Source organism: Fragaria vesca, linkage group LG1 (assembly GCF_000184155.1).
Source record: "Fragaria vesca subsp. vesca linkage group LG1, FraVesHawaii_1.0, whole genome shotgun sequence".
Taxonomy (NCBI): domain Eukaryota; kingdom Viridiplantae; phylum Streptophyta; class Magnoliopsida; order Rosales; family Rosaceae; genus Fragaria; species Fragaria vesca.
In genome coordinates this window covers 12,810,497-12,833,365 of record NC_020491.1, presented here as the reverse complement: position 1 = coordinate 12,833,365, position 22,869 = coordinate 12,810,497, and the positions used below count along the sequence as shown (strand labels likewise).

At 37.1% G+C, this 22,869-nt stretch overlaps 3 protein-coding genes and 1 pseudogene across 5 annotated transcripts; 2 read left to right on the top strand and 2 right to left on the bottom strand.

Moving 5' to 3' along the window:
* Positions 1-122: 122 nt before the first annotated feature.
* LOC101306754 (NAD-dependent protein deacetylase SRT2-like) lies at positions 123-6,298 on the bottom strand. Its single transcript, XM_004288104.1, has 11 exons — positions 6,177-6,298; positions 5,652-5,691; positions 5,289-5,526; positions 5,058-5,123; positions 3,999-4,044; positions 3,140-3,300; positions 2,861-2,990; positions 2,546-2,710; positions 1,293-1,420; positions 944-1,043; positions 123-870 (listed from the first exon to the last, which is right to left on the bottom strand). Exons 1-11 carry the CDS (start codon positions 6,210-6,212, stop codon positions 817-819), a joined length of 1,164 nt encoding a protein of 387 aa, XP_004288152.1. The 5' UTR covers positions 6,213-6,298; the 3' UTR covers positions 123-816.
* Positions 6,299-9,736: 3,438 nt separating this feature from the next.
* Positions 9,737-15,089, top strand: LOC101306271 (psbP domain-containing protein 2, chloroplastic-like). 2 transcript variants are annotated; one of them, XM_004288103.1, is made up of 4 exons: positions 9,737-10,125; positions 10,234-10,389; positions 10,472-10,529; positions 14,820-14,951. In XM_004288103.1, exons 1-4 carry the CDS (start codon positions 9,835-9,837, stop codon positions 14,867-14,869), a joined length of 555 nt encoding a protein of 184 aa, XP_004288151.1. In that variant the 5' UTR covers positions 9,737-9,834; the 3' UTR covers positions 14,870-14,951. The 2 variants fall into 2 exon arrangements, with proteins under 2 accessions (XP_004288151.1, XP_004288150.1); XM_004288102.1 differs by lacking the exon at positions 10,472-10,529 and having other exon boundaries at positions 14,820-15,089.
* A 1,189-nt stretch (positions 15,090-16,278) lies between these two features.
* Positions 16,279-20,889, top strand: LOC101305793 (amino-acid permease BAT1-like). Of its 2 annotated transcripts, none has more exons than XM_004288101.1 (7): positions 16,279-16,412; positions 16,583-16,765; positions 17,531-17,650; positions 17,739-17,930; positions 18,397-18,702; positions 18,961-19,143; positions 20,164-20,889. In XM_004288101.1, the coding sequence occupies exons 1-7, from the start codon at positions 16,311-16,313 to the stop codon at positions 20,656-20,658; spliced, it is 1,581 nt and encodes a 526-aa protein (XP_004288149.1). In that variant the 5' UTR covers positions 16,279-16,310; the 3' UTR covers positions 20,659-20,889. The 2 variants fall into 2 exon arrangements, with proteins under 2 accessions (XP_004288149.1, XP_004288148.1); XM_004288100.1 differs by having other exon boundaries at positions 18,397-18,704; positions 18,945-19,143.
* A 245-nt stretch (positions 20,890-21,134) lies between these two features.
* The window catches only part of LOC101296907, a 2,929-nt pseudogene continuing 1,194 nt past the window's right edge, over positions 21,135-22,869 (bottom strand).

The window sequence follows — 22,869 nt, the reverse complement described above, 5'->3', positions numbered from 1 at the left end:
TCTTCATTTTTGACAAATAAAACCAAAAAACAAGTAACATAAGCACACATTTTTTGTGTTCATTTCTTCTTTTTTCGGACAAATACGTGTTCATTTCATTTTCTTTTGCAATGTTTAGATGCAAGTGAATTCTCAGAAATTTAATCAAAAATAAGGAATTTTCAATTTCTTAAAACTGTTTCTCCCGTTTGAATTCTTATTAAGTGGAAATTATTCCGTGGAATTAGCAATTTTCACGAGAAAATAATCGTAGGATTTAGGAGTTTAAATTCTCGACTTGAATTCCTCATAAAATAGACGTTATTTGTCAATTCTCTTAGCTAAAGTTAGTCTAAATACAAATTTTTGTTATTTTAAAACTCTATATCATGAAATCCAAACAATGAAATTCTCAATTAATAGAATTTAAATTCATGGAATTGTAATTCCCATAATTTTGAAATTTCTACAGAAATTAAAATTACTTTATCCAGAGTTCCAAATACAATCATTGGAAAAAATTTATGTTCATAGCTTTACTTAGATATGGAAACACCTTTACAAGTTACAACCATACATATGTGCATGACATAACGTATGAGCCACGGACATCATGGCATTTCATGTCGACAAACCGTCTCTTTCCAAAGAACTAATTACAGTCTTCAAGACTGGCCCTCTCCACGAATGAGAATTCATTGATAAAATAATACAGTTGTAGCAAAGCTCTACAAACACATTCAGAGAATAGACAATATAACCTTACAATCATCTGAATCTCTTGTGGTGCCAAAAAGCTTCTGATAACCGATTTGAGCAACTGATTTTCGAGTAGCATCACCTGGACGCAGGGACGCTGAGGGATCCCATGTTAAGCACTCTTGGCAAAATCTGTAACACTACAAATCATGTTATAGAGTCCACAAAGGCAACAGCAGTCGCAGCCTAAAACACAAGTTTATACCTCTCCTAGTCGAGCATTGATTTTCAAAGGTACAAAATCATCAGCTCGAGTCACTCCAACATTTACAATTGCAGTGGCAGCACCTGCCTCATGTGCAGCTCTGTAAGAATAAAACATAAAGTTTAACTAGAAAATCTCTGGGTCTCAACAATAGATAAAGGACCAAGGGGCAAGGAATTTTTCCCTTTAAGCTTATAGGCTAAAGGAAAAGCTTTCCATGCTCGCGTCAGAGTTTGTAATCAAGCTACAGTGTTTAGCTGGAAAGCTATCAGTCTCACTTATGTATAGAAAAGACATGAAACTGACTTTTTCCAAAATTACAGTAAGTTGGAATGAAAATAATGTTTACCTGACAAGTCGAAAGGCAGAAAAGGTCATTACAGATGATCCTAGTACAAGAAAAGCATCACATTCTTTTGCAGCTTGGATTACCTTAGCAGCTCTGTCCTTGGGGACATTGTCACCAAAGAAGACAACCTTAAATTCATCATAACAAACAGAGCACCATAAGTATTCATCTTTTTCCCCATGTACTAAAGCAAATCATTAGAACTGGCCATAATTGCTGAATGCAAATGGAATTAAAAGCATCTCTGCAACTTTATTTCTTTGTATTTATTGATATATTATAGGTGTTTCTGGTGTAAGGTGTACTCTATTCCATAACATTGATTTCAAATTTCTACTTTTTAATGAACTTCATTCCTTACAGATAAGGGTGGAATGAAAAAATGTCAGATCCATGAGTACAACATTAAAATTATTCATTTTGCAGCCAACTTGCTACTTCTGTGCTCTCTTTTGGGCTGAAAACTCGTCCTCCACTCTCTCTCCTAATTTTTTTTNTTTTTTTTTTTTTTTTTTTTTTTTGTAGAAGAGAACATTACAATGAAACCCAGAAGAACAAAGCCAAAGAAAACAAGCCCAAATCTTCCAAACAGACAAAATACACTAAAAAACTCACAAACCTAAGGAGGAGGAGAAGCAGCATCAAAGAGAAAATACGCATTAGGGAGGGGGGTGGATTGGAGTTCTAACTTGAATGTTCACCAATCCTGTTAACCTCCCTACCCAACCTTTCTCATCACTATTACTGCCCTGCGGGTGTGGCTCAATAACTTGATGGAACAGAATGTCTCAAGGTTAACCAATCTAATGGCACTGTATGTCATTAGGTTTCAAAACAACATACTTTCATATTTGAATCAAGATGTATCTTTAATTAAACTAGAATGGAGTAAGGTGGATGAAATGTGGGTGGGTAGGTGGGTAGTTAGAGAAATATGGTACATAATGCTTGCGTGAGATTATGAAGTCATATTTGTTTCCTGTAACTCCGGTCGTTTTACTGCATTGATTAGGCATGTTAATTAACTACCATTGTCAGAAATTTACTATGAAAGTTCTCATATAGTTGGGTCATGACACATTTACCAGCCTCATAGAATGATATGAATGTAAGAGTGATGATTCTAAAGCCTAGTATACATTGATCATGCACAGAATAAGTAACTGATTTAGCTAGACCTTCCTGACATGAAGAAATAGTAACTTAATCCTTTTAGATGCCAAAATTAAAAATTTGCTTGGAAAATGTCTTACATCAGGCTTCAGCACTCCATTGCACTTTTGGCATGTAGGGATGTGAAAATCCTCCTCCCAAAATTTTTCATCAATCTCAATGTCACCATCAGGCCTTTGCGTCATACCAAAGCTCTTGTCTGATCCAGGGTTGCCATAGTCCAATCTTTCAATTGCTGCTGCCCACTGCAATGACAACATGTTTTATTTGTTCATTAGGCCACCATCGGGATCAACTACAAATAAATAAATAAATAAATAGAAACAAAAACTTAACAGCTACAGTTAAGAAAACATGCAGACAATTAGTGCAAAAATATGTTTTGTGAAACTAACCTTTGGATCAAGGGCCTTAAGTTGATCCTGAAATATTTGCCGGGAAAAGGATAAACCACAATCTACACAAATCACGGAATACACAGTTCCATGCAATTCAACTGGATTGCTACCAGCACGGTGATGCAACCTGGAACAGTAACGAGGAGTTAGTCCTGCTTAACTTGTCCTAGACGTTACGAAGAGCACTAAGGCTATGTTCTTTCCAATTTAAATTTATTCACCACTTAAAGGTTGTTACATGCAACTAAGACTGAGTAAGAGGCAAGCAGCTAGTACCTATCAACATTTTGTGTAATCATCAAGTCAATCCAACCAGCTTTTTCTAGAGATGATAAAGCAGTATGAGCTGCACTGGGCTGCGCAGCATTAAACCGTCTCCACCCAGCATAACTCCTTGCCCAATAACGCCTACGAGCCCGACTAGAGCGGAGAAATTCCTGTTCATAAAATCAGAGAATGACATTAGTTCAAGGTAAAGCTCTGAGCCTCTGTTAATAAGTCACATTTCGGCCAAGTTCAGTTAGAAAAAAAAGTTAATAAAAACCTTATGCAATTTTATTATAAAACAAAGATACACAACCGATGCATTTTTCTTTTGTAATTCTATGTAATTCCGTTAAACTCAATCTTCTAAAGTTATATGCAATACTTCAGTCAAGGCCTATGGAAAGGAAATGCATCAAGATATTCTTTACTGAACACATTTTCGAAAGGTTCATCTGCTGCTAAAATTAATGGACAATTAACATGGAGATGTAAACATGATTTACAAGCTGAAAAAAAGGTCTGTTTTATTGTTTCAAACAACCTTCAAAAAATAATTGAAAATAATCTCAAGTCTCGCACTTTAATAACTTTACTTCATAGCACTAGAATCAGAATGTGCTTTGGTTGGCACAGCTAAAGCTGCTGCTCTTTCATTTGTTTCACTTCTATACCACTGAAAGGATATGTCTACCATTACCTTTCCCTTTTGCTCTAAGTGCATTGCTTTTAGACTACAATTTAGCTCACAACATTAGAAGTCAGAACTATCAAAAGATATCATGAACCCTTCCTATGAAAACAATTAAATAGCACTCCCTAGTTGAAGATGAAGTAGGAGTTAGTATGATAGCACATGCCTTCAGATCACCTGATGGGTAATTGGTTTGAAACCAGAACTGTAAGCTCCATTTGGACTGCAACACAAGAAAGATGGAATATGTTAGATGAAATTAAATAATGCATAGCAGAAAGTGTATGGTCACAAAGATGACATCCAATGATGCTTCAATAATAGCAAGAAACCCATTGAGAGCATGTGCACTTTGACATAGATACCAGCTTAGCAAATATGATAGAATCGTTGTGCTTCTTATAGACAAAAATACCGTAACTTAATACACACATACATATATGACTTATTAAGTATGTGATATAAAACTAACAAACAGGCAAATAGTAGCAACCCAGACTTGGCTGTTTAACTTAGCTGACTACCTCTGAAGTACCAATATATGTCTACAAAACTGTCAAAAATTGCTTGTAGCTATAAATGTATCTGGTTAAGAAGCGTGCCCTAGTGCGTGAGACTACTGGCACTGCAGGGGTTCAAAAAAAAATGCAGGTTATACAAACCCATACTCCTAATTCGACATGAACCCTTCACCACAAAGGTCATTCAGAATAAACCATCTGCTGTTCCAAGGTGGCCCCTCTCTCATAGCACGTAAATAAACAAAATAAATATAATAAACGGGGTACATTTTCAAAACCCATGAGAAATTGTTGGATAGAAAGTTGTTTATGCGATTGGGAACCTAAAACCCTATGCCAAACATTACTCAACATTATCAACATTTTACTTAATGGCATAGAGGGGCTTGACTGTGGAACAACAAGGCAGGATAGAATATGATCACATGAGAAGAGTCAATTCAACAAGTAAGAATAGCCTTAAAAAGATTGATGGAATAGTGATCCAGAAGCATCCAAAACGACTTCCCTAGACTAAATCAGGGGTCCTATTATCTTTTCATTAGATATTATATAAACTTATCATCATGAAAACAAAAAAGTAGTATAACCTTAAATTTTCTGAAATTAATAATTCTTAATGTTTTCTGCTTGGATACTCAATATCAGAGGCTGCTAACACAAAGTTCCATGCACCTCATAAAGCATAATTAACTATATCATAGAAGAGAAGAACCTTCTGTAGTCGGGAATACCACATTCTGTGCTAATTCCAGCTCCAGTCAATACCACTAGCTTGGTACTGCAATACAGAATATGAGAATAATAAATAATAAGAAATTTAGTAAAGAAAGTGTCAAACATAGTAGTAAAGAATTTAGAAACCCTCCAGCACCGAAGGGAACCTCTTATGCAGCAACGAATACAGCATTTGAATAATCTGTAACGGGGGAATCAGATTATTTACCTTTGATCGAAAAATTGATACAAAAGGTTGACATCTTGCAAGCTAGGGGGATCTGAATCCGGAGCCACCTTCTTGTCCCTCAAGAAGTTCAAAGGCACTTTTTCTTCCCTCGTCGATGAAGTGCCTGGGACAGATATTTGGGCTGAGGCTTGGACAGAATTCAACAAGCCACGAAAAGAAATGAATCTTCTTTGACTCCTTGGTAATCGCAAATTGGTGCTACTAAATTGAATAACTTCTGTATAAAACAATCGATTTCAAGAACATGGCATCACTCATAAGTCTAAAATGGAACATACTAGCAGTGTGGCAAAGACAAGGTTACTGATACTATACACTTGGGTGTAACGATAGCAGACTTGCCTGTCATGATATTCCTCATTTCTCTAGCCTTTCTGGGACCCTGTAAATTGAAGTTAACCAACCCAGTTCAACAATCATTAATAATGATTCATTATAGCAAGCCCCAAATAAGAGTTACTAAAGAGAGTCCACTCCACCACATAATTCCTAAAGAAAACAACTTTTCGAGCAATTCATTCTGCAGGGAACTTGTTCAAAATAAGAATGTTAAAGGGTAATTATCTTGCAGATGAGGTTTGTTTATGTATCATTGTGCTGGTAACAACCTCTAGAAAGTAGAAACATAACATTGAACAATTGTGGAACCTCAACTTCATTTCTATACGGTTTTCAAGTTTTCCTGAATACCCATTACGATTATCAGTTCAATAATTGTTTTAGATGACCGGATTCCTAATCATAATTTGAATTGAAACATCAGAACGAACTAGATAAACCCAGAAATGCATACAACAACAAAAAAGATGGGAAGGAATGCAAATGTAAAACAGAAAAGGTAAACAAAGAAATGGGAAATGGACTCACGGAAAAGAAAGGTGAGCGAATGAGAATGGCTGCCATATTTGTATCCAGAAGTGCTGAGAATTGTTGCAGGACAAGAAGAAGAAGAAGAAGAAGAAGAAGAAGAGGGAGTTTCTGTTATTTAGACATTGGACTCATCGGTCACCGAACATTTTCCACGTAGCATACTTCAACACCATTTGTCTACGAGCTTTTATCCTGTGTACAGTGTTGGTACGTAATGTTTCCTTTTTTGGAGTGCCTGGTATATTTAGAGAGGTAATATTTTATTTTTCACTGATTTCGTCAAATTTCTTTTATATTTAGGAAATCTACGATAAATCTCTGATATATTAAAGAAATATATGAAAAAAATTTGAGCGTAAACAAAAATCACCATTAACAATATTTGAAAAGAGATAAAAGGGGAACAGTTGACAACTCCAAAGAGTTATACGACTATCATATTCAACAGTACAATTCGTAGGGTTATATGTTTTAGTTTGAATAATGTACTTTTGTGGATCACCGTACGTCTTTTCAACCATTTGGAGTCTATGTATGTGAATTGTGGTTTGGTTGGTTAGGTGTTTAACTGACAACTTTAAGGTCATGAGTTTAAACCTCACGACATATATAGTGTGTCAGTTATTAATAAAAAGTTAAAAAAAAAAAAAAAACCAACTTGGATATATCCCTGATATAGATGACGTTGATGTTGATGACATTGATGTTTGTACAATTTCTAAGTAAATGCAATAAAATAAATATTTTAGAAAAAATTTCTTCCCGAATTTCTGATATTTTTCCCCCCAATATCTTCGATATATCCCTGATATATCACTTTTTTAAAGTACCGATAGATATGCCGATATAGATATTTTAATCCTTGGGTGCAACTGTGTTTGAAGAAAAACTATGATTTTTTTTAAGGTAAAAGAGATAATTTAATTCCTTATCCATAGCCAGAAGGCACTTACATCAATGTTCGGTTTACGCCGGAATGCTCCAACAATAAACAAATCGAAGTTAGTTCAAGGGTACCCTCCTTACAAACGGGTTTAGCTCAATTGAGCCTACATCAAATGAAAACTATACTAAAAAATTGTCTAATCATCATGAGCAGTAAAACTAGTCGCCTAGAGACCGTAATTGGTATACAACTAGAAATATTAAGAATCAGTAAGTCAAAACATAGTCTCAATCGGTAGGCAATATAGCAGCTTCTCACAGCTCACACCTTACCTTTGCCCTTATCAGACGGGCCAATAGTATCCCTAAACATGTATGGTAGCACAATACCTAGTGAATGTGCATCAGACGACTTACCCGGCTTAGGGTTCTTGTTTTTGCTACTGATAAGGCTTCCCAGCTTCCTTTTGTAAGTCACTAATCCTCAAAGCTTCTCACCTTCCACGAGTTCTAAAGATTCTTGTTGTAAGGTTAGAAGCTTGCCTCCCATGATGGTCTTAAACTTCTTGGGGGAGGGTGTCACTCCCTATCTCGGGTATGATTTTTGGAAGGAGTAGCTAGTCACCTCCTCGCTTTGTTGCTGAAGTTCAATCTTCACCACTCTTCACCATTTTCAAGTTAGAATTAGGGCTATAGACGTCCTTAACAGAAAAAGACTCCAAGTTGGGATCCAGCCTTGGTGAACTCTCTTTCAAACTCTAGATTGGAGCTCAGGCTCCGCTCTTTCAAAATCATAGGTTTTTTCTTTTTTGTCGCTGTAGGAACATATGGAGCTAAGGCGGACAAAGCCGATTCACTTGAAGCACAGGCTGTGAACGCAAACTTACTATTAGGGTTCAGGGAAGAAGGACTCGTAAACCCTAAAACCTTGGCCTCAATCTGGTTGACAAGTGGAGGCTGGTCGTAAGTAACACCTGCATGAGTAATCAATCCACACAGAGAGCAGCGTCCTTTCAGATGCTCATATTGGAATGTCAACAGAGGTTTAACTCCATCTTCAAGGAAGACGTTCCTCTCCAACTCAACCGGTTTAGAGATATCATGATAAAACAAATTATGACCTTCGCTTTCTTGTATTCTGATCTGTCTTGTCATAATCAACAAAATCTCCCAAGAGGTTACTGATCAGGGTAAAGTCTAAAGGAACTTCATATCGGGGTGGAATTTCAAGAACCTTAGCCCACATCAGGACGTGCTTGATCTCCAAGGCTACTGGTCCACGATCAAAGCACCATACTCATACTCAACCCCAAAGAACCTTGTTCCGGTCTCAGATAGCTTCAAAAGAGAAGAGATAGAGGTTTTTCCCTCTCTCTTGAATCCGAATCGGCCACTTAACCATCCAAGTGCGAAGGAAATACGACTTGAAGGTGGCGGAGTCCACATGTCAGGGAGTGAGAGGCTTGCTGAGAAGGAAGGAATGAGAGGACTTTTGAACAAGTTCGTCTCCAATCTTCCCCAAGGCCAGTGAGGCAGCAAAACTTGCAGTCACAACGTCAATGGATGCCATGAGAGTGGAGCAGTGATGAAACATGGTGAGATCAGGGGATGGAAGTTGGGATTACGACGGAAATATGTTGGGTTAAGAAGGAGAGCTCGCTAGGGTTTACAGAGGCGCACTAGGGTCTTGATGAACCAGGAGCTTTGAAGAAAAACTATGATATTACAACAATATATGTCAATTTATATATGAAGAATTCTATTTACTTGGCCTATGGGACACATTAGAAATGGGATAGCTTAGAAATACCAAATAGGGCAGTCTTTCAACAATTATCTTTTTCTTTCTCTTCTGTTTGTTTTAGAGAAATATTTCGAGAAGCTAACTTTGTAGGTGATAAAATTGCTAATTTTAATCTTCATAATCATATGGTTGCAGTTTGGCATAATTGCCTCCCCTTTCTATGTCCCAAGCATTCTATTTATTTAGGTGGGGAAGTAATTAGAAATTTTGTGTTGTAGTTATTTTGTCATATTTTTTTATTTTTTATAGTTTAACCCCATTGTGATGCTCGAATCCTAGTTTCGCCACAAAGTGTGAATGAACTTGCTAAAAGTGTGAATGAACTTGCTAGTCTATCGTGGTACGCATAAGGAAGAAGCATTTTGAAATGATCTCTTAATATAGGTTATATAGCTGGACTTGTAAAGTCTGAGAAATATCGTGTGACTTCAATAAAAAAAAATGGTGAATTTAAAATTTATACGGATTTAATTTGATTTGAGTGGGAGTGAGATAGCAAGGTTCTTCGCATCTTTGATTACCCCGTTGAAAACAACACATCTCTACTATATTAGAAAGCCAAGTTTTTTTAGTGTCAAAGGCTTTACCAATTTTTTGAACTCTCTATATTACTTAATAATTATGAAAAAATTGTTTATATAGAAAATATGTTAAAAGAGTACTACGATAAAACATAAAGTAAATAAACCAAAAATATAAATTATGAGATTACAATGGAGAAAAATATGAGACATGATGAGAAGATAGTAACAGTTTCATTCTATTTTTAATAGAGCATTTCAAGTGGAACTGCACTTCAACCGCTCTTAGAATGCTAGCAACAAAAAAAGAAGAAGATAAAAACGGGAACAGCAGATCTATGCTCCTTATACAAAGACGTCGTCACCCGGCCACAAGTCCACAGTCCCCCACGTAAGAACAGAGAGACCAACTTCATCTTCCTCATCCACTCTCTTTTAAGTAACGATGTCTCTGCACATTTGCAACTGCTTTGCTCTCTCAAACTACAAACAAGCCCACACTCGGCAACCCTGCTTCTCAAACTCAAAGCCCAATCCTTCTTCTTCTTCTTCTTCTTCTTCACTTCAAACACCTCCTCATTTCACCAAGAGAAGCCTCGCATTCTCACTTGTTGCACCACTTTTATTAAATGGGGTCCTCCCAAACTTGCCCATTTTCGCTGAGGAGTTGGAGCTCGAGCGCTACACGGATTCCAAGGAGGGCTTCACTCTCCTCCGGCCCTCCTCTTGGATTAAGGTCTCTTCTTTTTGTTTTTATTCCAAGTGATAGTTGGTTTCAGTGTGTTTTAAATGAATTGTGTGTGAAACTGTGAATGATTGTGGGTCGGTTATCGTGGTTGGGTAGGTTGATAAAGCAGGGGCCACTGCTCTGTTTGAAGAGGCAAGTAATAAGAGCAACAATGCTGGTGTTGTGGTTAACCCGGTTCGGCTTAACACCCTTGCAGAGTTTGGCACTCCTCAGTTTGTAGCTGATAAGCTTATACAAGCTGAAAAGCGCAAGGTAATCTGCTTCTTTCAAATGTGTTGCTGATGGATTATGATGGTGTTGTGGAGAATGAATGATTTTGTTGTTGTAAACATAGGAGAAGAAATCATTTCCTCTTTACAAGGATGAATGCTTTAGATATGGAAACGTGTCAGGTAAATAAAAGTTTTATAGTAAGCCTGCATTTTTCTTAGCTTTTTCTTAACCTCTTTTTGGTCTGGCATTTCAATAATCATTAGATGTATATAGTTAGATACTACGAGAGAGGGCTGTTCACTATAAGCTATCCCGGCTGTCTTAGATTGAACGGCAATAAGATAACTTGATGTTCAATCTCTAAGGCGGCAGTCTTTGAGGTTAAAATAGTATAGATAGGGCTGGGGATCAGTGAGCCCTTCCATATAGTAGTATATAACCAAAATTACTATACATGCCCTGGCTTTGGCTATTGAACAGCCCTTAAGTGCTTGACATAGAGCCATTCGATCAAGTGCTTTCTTCTGCGAACTAGGTCGAACAACTCGAATAGTATGTCCAGTACCGAATTCCAACTTTGCTCTCTGAGTATTTCAATGCAAAAAGGAATCCTTTAATGCTCCATTTGAAACAATTCTGGCTGATTACATTGTCTTGGGACTATCCTTTAACTCGTAGTTTAGCACTATTCTATTTTACTCAGTCCATCGCTTTACAAAAAAATAATAATAATGAAATAATGATTACATCTAGATAAACAAACCATGGATTGATAAGGCCGAAGAACTATTTAATTTAACAAGCACCAGTTGCAGCAAGGATTACCTCAGCTCTTAGTCTGTTACCAAACAGATGGAAATCACAGTGTTTGATATGGAAAAATTACTGGAGTTGATTGTTATTCCTTGCTTGCATGAAAAACCGTCTTGACGATTCATGTTTGTTTGGACCTGCATTTTGTTTGAAGATAGAAATTATGCATATCCTGACTGTTTGGATGACTTGCTTGCTTTACATGGAGTATGTCTCTTTTGTTTTACTCCCCACTTATTTTATATTGTCTCGTGCTCCCTACTTTCAGTTCACAACATCTTAGTAGAATGATGTTGGAATAAGAAATTCTTCGATTACATAAAAGAGTTGGATGCACATTTCTCTATGAGCTGTGTTCAGCATGACCCTTAAAATAAGTCTTTCCGGTACGACCTTTGGTTCTTTTTTTTTAAGCCTACTTTTGGTGAATTTAATGGCATAACTGATAGTTCTCTTGGATTTTATTTGGGTAGCTGATTGTGTACCTAAAAGTTGGGGCTTTGGGTCTGAACCTAATATGGACTCCAAGTTAACATTTATGGTATATGTCTAATCTTTGTAAAATGTAATGCTGTACTTCTCTACTTGAATGGAATAGAGGAAAATACTTGGTTTCCCCTATAGAAGGCATCAATTGAATTGTTTTACATACCAATTGTGTATATTTTAGCTCTAGGACTACCTCTGCAGTCTGCACTGACATAGTAAACTCATATGAATTAATGAAAAGCCAGCTATTTGTTCGTTGTATTCATCGGTTTGGCACTGGAATTTTGTTCAAGTATAAAGATTATCAGTATTCTGAAAACTTTTATTTGCAGAGTTCTTTGTTGTTCATTAAAGTAGCATAAGGAGAGGAATTTAGTGATTATATTAGGGTCTAATATTTAGAAATGTACATTTGCCACGGAGCTGTCTCCATCATGACCCATAGGTTAGGTTCTTCAGCAAGTCCTTTGTGTCTCTCTTAGGCTTTGTGCTTTTCTTTCTTTCTTTCTTTTTTTCTTTTGTTGCCAATGTGTAGTTGAAAGACTGAGAATAGTGCATATATCCTTTGCTACCACTTGATGGAAGGAAAAAAAAAAAGGGAAATCTTTTGCTTGGATCAGTGTAAAAAAAAAGCTTGAAGAGTTCAACTTTTCTAAGCTGGACTGCATCACCTGATTATCTCCCTCATTAGATCTGTTGAGCATATAGATACATAATCTGTTTTTTGCGTGATCCGATACAGTCTGATTAATTGTTGCTGCTGCTATCTTTTTACGACTCCTGATCTTGAATATATGATGGAGCTATTAGTTGAATCAGTTGAAAGACCACTGTTCATGTGGAACCTCACAATGTTGGGTGAACATTATGATGGATTATGATGGTGTCGTAGGTAATGATTTTGTTGTCCTTAGCAAAACAGTCTCAAGAGAAGTAACCATTCCTTATGTGAAAGAATAAATGTTTGGAGATGAAAATGTGTCCGGTGAATTAAGGCTTTACAAGTTTACAGTAAACCTGTTTTGGAATGGCATTTCAATAATCATTTTATAACGTTTATTTAAAGAAGAAGACTACCCTCAGGATTATATAATTAGATACCACAACCGCATGCCCTTGCTTTCACTAGTTACACATCCATTTGGCTATTGGACAGCCATTGTGAGTCTGTCAAGTGTTCCTTTCTTCAGCACAATAGATTGAACAACTCGAGTGATATCTCCAGTACCCAATGTTGTTCTCTGAGGATTTCAATGCAGAAAGAAATCCTTTAAAGCTCTATTTGAAACAATTCTAGCTGATTACATGTTTGGGAGTATCTTTAAAGCAATAGTTTAGTAGTTGTCTATTCTATTCTCACTCCGTGGCTTTATGAGAACAGAAATAATGAAATAATCGCATGCATATAGAAAAACAAACCATGTATTAAGAAAATATGGCCAAACCACTATTTAATCTAACATGCACCAGATGCATCAAAAGATTATGCTCAGCTCTTACCAAACTGATGGAAATCATTGTGCTTGAGTATGGAAAAAGTACTGGAGTTGGTTGGTATCTCTTGCTTGCATCAAGAACCAGCTTGACTGTTCAAGTCTTTTTGGACCTGCATTTTGTTTGAGGATAGAGATTATACATATTCTGACCATTTGGATGACTTGCTTGCTTCCTGTGGCAAATGTATCTTTTGTTTTACTCCCGCCTTTTCTTTTTTATGTTGTCTCGTGCTTCCTACTTTCAGTGAACAACTTCTTAGTAAAATTATTTTGGGATCTATGGAAACTCTTTGATTATATGAAAGGATTGGATGCACATTTGTCATGGAGCTATGTTCAACATGACCCTTAAAGAAAGGCTTCAGTAGACCTTTAGATCTGTAACCCTAGTTTTGGTCAATTTGGTGGCATAATTCTCTTGGCATTTCTTTGGGTAGCTGACTTTATTTTCCCTAAAAGTTGGGGCGTTGGGTTCCAGCCTAATACGGACTCCAAGTTTTATAAAATTTAATGATACCGCTCTTAAATGGAAATACAGGAAAATACTATATTTCCCCAATAAAACGCATCAACAGCATTGTTTGACAGTGGGACGGATCTACCTGGCCAAGGTGCCAATATAAAGTGGTTCTCCGAAATGTTGAAAGATGCTCTACCTGCGGTACCTAACTAGCCTTTCACTACAGCTGTTTCATCAATATCCGATGTAGCGCATTCTCCCTCTTTCGCATATCTTAAAACCAATTGTATACATTTTAGCTCTAGGACTACTTATGCAGTCTGCACTGAAACAAGAAAGCTGCTGACAGCAAACACTTGTGAACTAATGAAATTACCAGCTTGATTATATGACTGTAAGATGGAAATGGAAAGATAGATTAAGAGCATAGCAGCTTTCTATTTGTTGTATTCCTCGGTTTGGCACTCGAAATTTGTTTAAGGATAAAGATTATTCTGACTAATACTTCATTTGGAGGATGCCTTTCTTGTTGTTTAGTAAAATAGCATTATGAGAGGAACTCAAGCGACTGAATTAGGGTCTAATGTTTAGAAATGCACATTTGGCATAAGGGTAGGCTTTTAGCAAGTCCTTTGTGTCTTCCTTATACTTTGTTCTTTTCCTTTTTTATTTTGTGGTCAATCAGTCAATGTGTTGTTGTTGTATTTTGCATTTTCTTTCAATAATAAGCTTTTTTTTTTAAATAAAAAATAAAATAAGTGTTGTTGTTACTCTGACAACAGTGCCTATGTCCTTTGATACCACTTGATTGAAACATAACAATGAAAACCTTTTGACTTGGATCAGAGTAACAAGAAGCATAAAGAGTCCTACTTTTCTAGGCTGAACTGCATCACCTTAGTATCTCCCTCATCAATTCTGTTGAGCATGTTAGATACAATATCTGTTTGTTGTGAGCGTGGTTCGATATGGTCTGTTTATTGGTTGTTGCTTCTATCTTTACAAGATTTGAGGTCCCAAATACTTCATGGTGCTTTCAGTTTTAGGTTTCAGTTATGAAATCTGGAGCATCACATTTGTTGGGTGAATATTACTGTATAGAGCTTAAAGCGGCATTGCCTCTTTAAGCTTTTTAGTACTTTGCTAGGCATTGCCTCTCAGATTTTTCGAACCAGTTGAACTGTTTTCTCATATTTATTCTGTTCATACAGGAAAGTACGAAAGATGCCGAGGTTATTGGAGTTGCAGAGAGATCAGGTAAGGATGGGCTACAAGTATACGAATTTGAGTATAAGGTTGATAGCACTAGGGGAGGGATGAAGAGGATTTTTTCAGCTGTATTTGTTGCCTCAAAGAAGCTCTACCTCTTAAACATTACTCACTCAGACAGACCAGAGAGTCCTCTTAGCCCCTATACCAGACTGATGTTGGAACAAGCTCTTCATTCTTTTGATGCAACAACTTGAACATAGTATCACCGCACATATTCTTCCATCAAAGCAACTTTACAGTTTCTGAATCTGCTTGTGCCCCTCAACAATCCACCCAAGCAATAACATGTCTTCAGCTTAGATGAAAGATATCGCAGATTCGCAGTGTTGAAACCAAATTGAAGGTAATCCAGTCAGTGATATTCTTCATGGGGTATTGGGGTAGAGAGGACAACCAATTATGTTATACATAGTGCTGCTAACCGATTGTATTAATGCCTACCTAGGACCCTTAACGTCATCATAGCTATCGAACACAGTAAGGCCCTTCTTTACCTCCCAAACACGACAGGGATAGCAATGTGCATGTCGATTTATGTCAAGTAGTTTCAAATGACTGTTTGTTCTTCAAGCTTTGGGTTTAATGAAAGAGTTAAAAGAACATAACGTAGAAGCAGATAACGAGGCTTTGAATTCGGCGGCAAAGAAGCAAACCATGCAAATGAAGCAACCCGCAATCCTAGTATTTGCATGTGGAACTTTCCCCATAGAAAATTCCCAAGAAGATATTGTAAAACTGCTACCTGGATCCCCATTTGAGTCGTTATCTTATTGATCTGATCTGAATCTTCCATGGGAAAGTATCTTCGTTGAACCCGTCTACTTGGGTAGGTAACATGCAAGTCTTTCTGTCTTTCTTATTGTTTTAGAATGGGAAAGGAAAAGGTCAAGGATATGAAAGTAGGCTGGGATATTGTAGTCGAAGTAATTTTTGAACTAGCTTGTAGATCACATTATCAGTATCGTCCGAGACAAAACGACCCAAAAGGCAAAAACGAGAAAGAAAAAAACATGATTGACTTGTTCCGTTGTTTGACGAATACACAGAGAAAATGTCCATAAAGATTCGTATAGTGGGGATAGGAATCCTAACTTCAAACGCTGACGAAAGAAAGAGAGAGCCTGTAAGTGTGAAAGTTACTTCAAGGAAGTAATAACAAAATAGAATTGGCGGTTGTTGTCTTTGTATTAGTTGACTTGCAGAGATTTATAAATGTGAATTCAAACATGGCAACTAGCCAGCTGCTTCAGTTTTACGTGCAACATTGCCCCCAAGTCTTGTAAACCTTTGCATTTTTAATACAAGGATGAGTATGCTGCTTGCTTGAGTCTAACTCTTTCTCAACCCCAGTAGCAGAAAATCCCAGTTGCATATAAGCTGCTACTTTGATCTTCAGCCAACTCCAGCAAGTTGAACTCTTGATTAATTCAATGGGACAGAACCAAGTAGATGCATCACAAATGCAAGGGATGGATTCAGGGGAAAAACGACTTAATGAGCTTGGTTACAAGCAAGAACTCAGAAGAGAAATGGTATTGGCACCTAATCTGATTCATAGTTGTATGTGTTTTTGATGTTGGGGAGTGTGAACTGTATCTTCTATATTACTACCTTTTGCCTACCACTGTGGGATTTATGAGATTTTTATGTAATTATTGGCTTGCAATTGAGCTTTAGTGACCAGATGTTTGATTTCTTTCAGACGTTGTTCAAAACTCTTGCAATATCATTCTCGACGATGACACTTTTCACCGGAATCACTCCTTTGTATGGTTCAAGCCTTGCATATGGAGGTCCTGCAACCCTTGTGTGGGGTTGGGTGGTAGTATCATTTTTCACCTGGTTTGTAGGACTTGCAATGGCAGAGATCTGTTCATCTTTCCCAGTTAGGCCCTTTCTTCACACTTATAATTCTTTCTATGTTTATATTACAATATTTTTTTGGTTGCATACCCTGTTCTTGTTACCAAGGACTAAAATATATAGTTGCTACTACTGCCATGGAGTTTCTTTCATCTAATTATGTTAACGAAGTTCTACATATCACTTAATTTGTTATCCAATAAACATATATACTGCAAAAATGGCTTACCTGTATAACTAAGAACATGGCTTAGCTGACTAATCAGTATATAATTAAGCATATTACTGCATATATAAGGGCTACTTAGCTCATCTTCACCTGTGAAATTCAGTGTGAAGATCAATCTTCTTTTTCTTTTCTCTAGTTCTGGCAAGGTAATAATCTCTTTCTTATGATAAGCAATGAATAACCTGTCCAAACGAGAGCAAACCAAATAGGGAAAGAGAGAGTGAAAGTAACACAAGTGAAGTATAACTTGTTGCTGTAATTCAAATTAAAAAGCAGTCGACATAAGTTAAAAAACAGAAACAACTTCGTTGAGACTTGAAAGGAGAAAGAAACTGTACGTTTCTCCTCTTCTGATAGTATCTGTAGTGTGGAGAAGTAGGGTTGTGGTATGACCAGTAGCAGAAAAAGTGGAACACATGCCCTGCCACAAGTTGAATAACATACAGTTGCATGCTTGTAATTTAAGGCAATGATTAGATATTCGAGTCTGGTGTTCCAGAAACATAATCAGAGATGCCTTTCATTACTAAATTCTATTACTTTCCATTTGTCAAACAGACTACAGGATCTCTTTACTTCTGGGCTGCTCACTTAGCTGGTCCCAAATGGGGTCCTCTTGCATCATGGTGTTGTGCTTGGCTTGAGACCATAGGGCTCATTGCCGGCATAGGTACTCAGGTATAAATTGCTTGTATCTGTTCTTTCTTACAAAAGCTGTGAAATATACAATGTGCTCGAGCTAAACACTTGTCACTTGATTTTGAAGGCATATGCAGGATCTCAAACACTACAAAGTATCATATTACTATCCACCGGGACAAATAAAGGTGGAGGGTATTTTGCACCAAAGTGGTTATTCTTATGCATGTACATTGGCCTCACTCTTATATGGGCCTTTCTCAACACATTTGCGTTAGAAGTGATTGCCTTCATTGATATAATATCGATATGGTGGCAGGTACAATCACATATTATGGTCTCTTGCAATTTTTTCGTTTCAATTTTGGCAGGAAAGTGGTTTTGATAATTCTGTTAGTGTGAGAAGTGATTAGTAATAATGTGATTTATATTATAGTGATGACATCCAAAGTGCTAACTCTACCTTGACAAGCTTCTATGGCTAAATTTTGTCGAGTTAGGAACTTGGGAAATAAGGACTCCTAAGGGGTGGGTGGTTTAAAAGCATATCCTTCTTATGTGATGTTTTAGATTTTGCAAGGAATTTCAGACTTGGAGTGGTATAGACAAGTTGAACAATTTAGCCAAAAGTTACATGATTAGATTCTGTCCTCCGCAAATTACAATGCATTCAAATTATCATAATACATGAAGGGAAAACAAAAGGAAATTCGAATTTTGCAATTGGAGTACAGTATGATCTGATATGAGATATTGATTTCAACTATGCAATACTTCATTGTCAGGTCGTTGGAGGGACAATTATTGTTATATTGCTTCCCCTTGTAGCACTTACAACACAGTCTGCGTCATACGTGTTCACAAACTTCGATGTGGCCCCTGAGCTGACAGGAATATCAAGCAAGCCTTATGCAGTGATTCTATCCTTTCTTGTTAGTCAGTATTCATTATATGGATATGATGCTGCAGCACATCTAACTGAGGAAACCAGAGGAGCAGACAAGAATGGTCCTATTGCTATTCTAACAAGCATCGGTATCATTTCAGTGTTTGGATGGGCATACATCTTGGCCCTCACTTTCAGCATTCAGGTATGGACGCCAAGGCATGCCTAAGTATACTGATTGATATTAGATAACATTTGAAACCAAAATTTAAATTATACAGTGATTTCCATAAACGTGCACTTTGTGATACTCTTAATTAAATAATTCTTGTGAAATCACTGTTAAATGATGTCTTTCCATCGTGTGTTAAAACGTTCTTCCATCCACAAACTGTTCTTTCTCAATTATATATGTTGGCCATTAGTAACCTGATACTTATTTGTAACTTGTATTTCCTCTCAGGATTTTAGCTACCTGTATGATCCCACCAATGAGACTGCAGGAGCATTTGTGCCTGCTCAAATTCTCTATGATGCATTTCATGGGAGGTATCACAGTTCCACTGGAGCCATCATTTTACTATGCATCATTTGGGGTTCATTCTTCTTTGGTGGACTTTCAATTACCACTAGTGCTGCGAGAGTGGTATGTCCTTTGTCCTCCCCAAAACGGAATTAATTGTTTGGCATGCTAAGCCCATTATGTTGATATTAGATTTCCAGAAGCATCTGTTGCTGGAAAATTATCTGCTGCCTATGATCACCACTTGGGAGATTCTTTTTTTCTCATATGTATTATCTGACAACTAGACATGCCTTGGAATACATTGCATTACAAATATTACTAAGTCAGCTAATTATTTAGTTGCAAAAGTTTTGTGTGGTCTCCTCAAAGGATATTAATTGAACTTTTGATTCTGGTCTAACAAGTTTTAAAAAAACCATATGCTTTTCAAAATCTCCAACCACTCGAATGTTAGCTATGGAAATTCTAAAGGTTAATTGATTGCGATAAGTGTAGTTTCTTGTATCATTTGCTTCCTTAATATCGAATTTTAACTGCATCTTAGTACAACTTAAAAAATTATGTTGTGATCAACTCTTCAGATAAATCTAAGCAACAGATGCCTCATTACGTACCTTTATTAGTCATTAGTTTTACAATACTCAACAGCGTCTAATTCAATGTATAACTAGCTAGCAATTAGTATACTGTAATTTCTGAGTGTTGCTACTAATTCATTAATCATATCGGAGAGAGAGCTGTGAACAATGCTACTTCAGATTTTGGAGAGTATGCGATTCCAGTTTTAATACCACTATCGGTCACATATATGCATGTACCCTTTCCTTTGATAATGCATAAACTATTTTGTGGCAACTTTCACCTCACCAGTTTCTAACAGTCAGTTTGCTAGCTGAAGTAGCATTGATCTACGTACCAGTACAGTTCCTTTTATATGAATTTCCAGTTCTGATTCCATGATTGGTCACATGCTTCCTTGATATAAACCGTTTTGATATTCTTTCATCATGCCAACAGTAGTTTTCTTAGCTAGATTTTGAAGGACTCGCAATATATATGTTTGCCTACTCAAATATTCTAGTAATATCTTTACTTAACTTTTGTTGTCACACTAGCATTGATTACACTGGCTTTTATCAGGTGTATGCTCTATCAAGAGACCAAGGGGTTCCATTCTCTTCCGTATGGCGAAAAATACACCCAAAACACAAAGTTCCTTCCAATGCTGTGTGGCTCTGTGCAGCCATCTGCATTCTCCTTGGACTTCCAATCTTAAAAGTCAATGTAGTCTTTGTTGCCATAACTTCCATATGTACGATTGGATGGGTAGGAGGTTATGCAGTTCCGATCTTTGCAAGAATGGTAATGCCTGAGAAGAACTTCAAAGCCGGGCCATTTTATTTGGGCAGTTTCAGCAGACCAATATGCTTGGTCGCCTTCCTGTGGATTTGTTACACTTGTTCTGTCTTCCTCCTCCCCACTTTCTACCCAATTTCCTGGAATACATTCAATTATGCACCTGTTGCTTTGAGTGTGGGTTTAGGTCTGATAATGCTTTGGTGGGTGTTAAGTGCAAGGAAGTGGTTCAAAGGACCTGTTAGAAACATCGAAACTGATCATAGTGGAAAGGTTTGAACATTTACATCAAGAGTTCTTGTATAAGTTGGTTCTGGCTTTTCATCTTTTAAGTTCCTAGCATTGTCGACTTTTGGATAAATTGTAGAATCACTTGACAAACCTGTCCAAGGATGTAACCTCTCAACTTGAGAAAGGGAAAGCAGAGCATTAGTACCTTTTATTTTCGGATGGATGGATGCTTAAAACTTCTGGTTTGTTTGTTCATGCTAAGTAGAATCCATATCAGCTGGAACCCTTGCGGTTGGCCCAAGTTGTGTGGAGGGGGTTGGGAATTTGGTTAGGATTACGCTAGATCAGGAGTCTCTGTTTTCCCTTTTGATGTAACTAAAAAGAATATATATCAGTTGATAACTTGAGTATATATAGCAGAAATCTCATATGCATTGCATGGCTTTCCATTTTGTTTTATGCAAGTAAATGTCAGTTAAAATTAACCAGTCACATATCTGTCATTTGATGTTCCCCTCATTTAATTAAACGAAAGTTGCTAGATGTCTTTCACACAAACCTTGGGCTCAGAAGTCACCTTGTACATCTCCATCATAATTCTTGCATGCCCAAACAAAACCACCTTCACTTTTAATTGCACAAGCCATCATGTCATCGATCAGACGATGTTCATACTTTCCGATCCAATCATATGAAGTAAATAAAAAAGCAATAGACCTAACAATCCATCATCGGAGAATGCAAAATCACCAAGTTCCTCACCATATGCCAGCATCTTCATACTTGGGACTTCCACTTGGCTTGATATACTTCTTGAAATATGTCCTTGAATCATATCTCAGGAGCAGATAAGGGTTTAAGAAAAAGAAAAGGTTTAGACATAGGAACTTAGAGAATCGTAAACAAAATCTGACATATTTATAGAAGGCCAGTAAAGAATATATGCATATACCTTCCATCATACTTTTTAAGAACAGTATTTTTTGTGCTAAGATAAAGAGGCCATTTTTTCTCATAAGCTGTGGTCATTGAAGCCTCTGCAAAAGCATGGATTGACTGCGTGTACACAGAAAAAAAAAAATACAAATAAAAAAAAAAAAAAAAAATCAAAAGGCTTACTCCCGCGCTGCCAAAGATCAGAGCAACTGTTTCAATTAGAACACTAAAGATTAGCAAATCAAACCTCATCAATGTTGCACGTGGCAAGTGCTACTCCCCCTTCCCCTGTAAAGTTGTACACTTCCAGTTCGGTCTTCTCATCCTTTCCATCTGGAACAGCAAACATTCCCAATCTTTCTCAGTAGATCCATATTAAACCAAGCAAGCAATAAGAGAAGAAATGAAAGGAGAATGGTTTCTTTACTCAATGCAAGTTTTAGTTTGTGTTGAGAACAATTACCAATTAAAGAAATCTATATACATAATCCTGTGTCATATTATGCATTCATGCACACTTGTTATTTACCAAACAGCAATTTCAGTTTCCCTGGTCCTTTGATGACTAAATCAACTGCTCGATATTGATCACCAAAAGCATGTCTTCCGATGCATATTGCCTTTGTCCAGCCTGAAATCAGCAATATGGTTCTACTACAACTAAACAATAGACATAACAGGAAAAGACAATACCTGGGATAACCCAGGAACGTTCTTGCAAATAATCGGTTCTCTGAAAACAGTTCCTGAAGAAAGCCAGCAACCCTTGTAATTTACCCATGAAATTTTCAAAAGATAATTCCTAATAGTCACATTGGGACTCCTCCACAGTTGCTTCAAGTGATACTCCTTCATGCGATTTAAATCTGTCACATTATAACCCCAATATTATGTTTGTTGTGTTCCTTACTGTGAATTAGAAAATATTGATGTGCTTGTGAAAGCGCTAAACATGGAGTTGAGAAAGTGTATATCTGTCGATACAGTGGCGCATTTGATTGCTACATTGTACCTAAGATATATACCAAGTCTTAGAATTTAGAAATGCAACATGAACAGCAGAATAATATAAGAAAGTCAAAAAGTTCCTGAGGCTCCTTTCTTACTGCACAATTTTGAGAAAAATATTTTGAAACTTAGGTGGAGAATATATATATATATATATACACGGAAACGATGTGGAGCCCACGTCCGTAGTGCGCACGAAGCTCCGTTCGCCACCGTCTGGCACCGACAACGGCGCGCCTCCACCCCAGCAGACTCTAGCAGCGTATCCGATCACTTTCCCTCCCCGGCGATCCCCGGTGAGGCCGCCGAATTCCA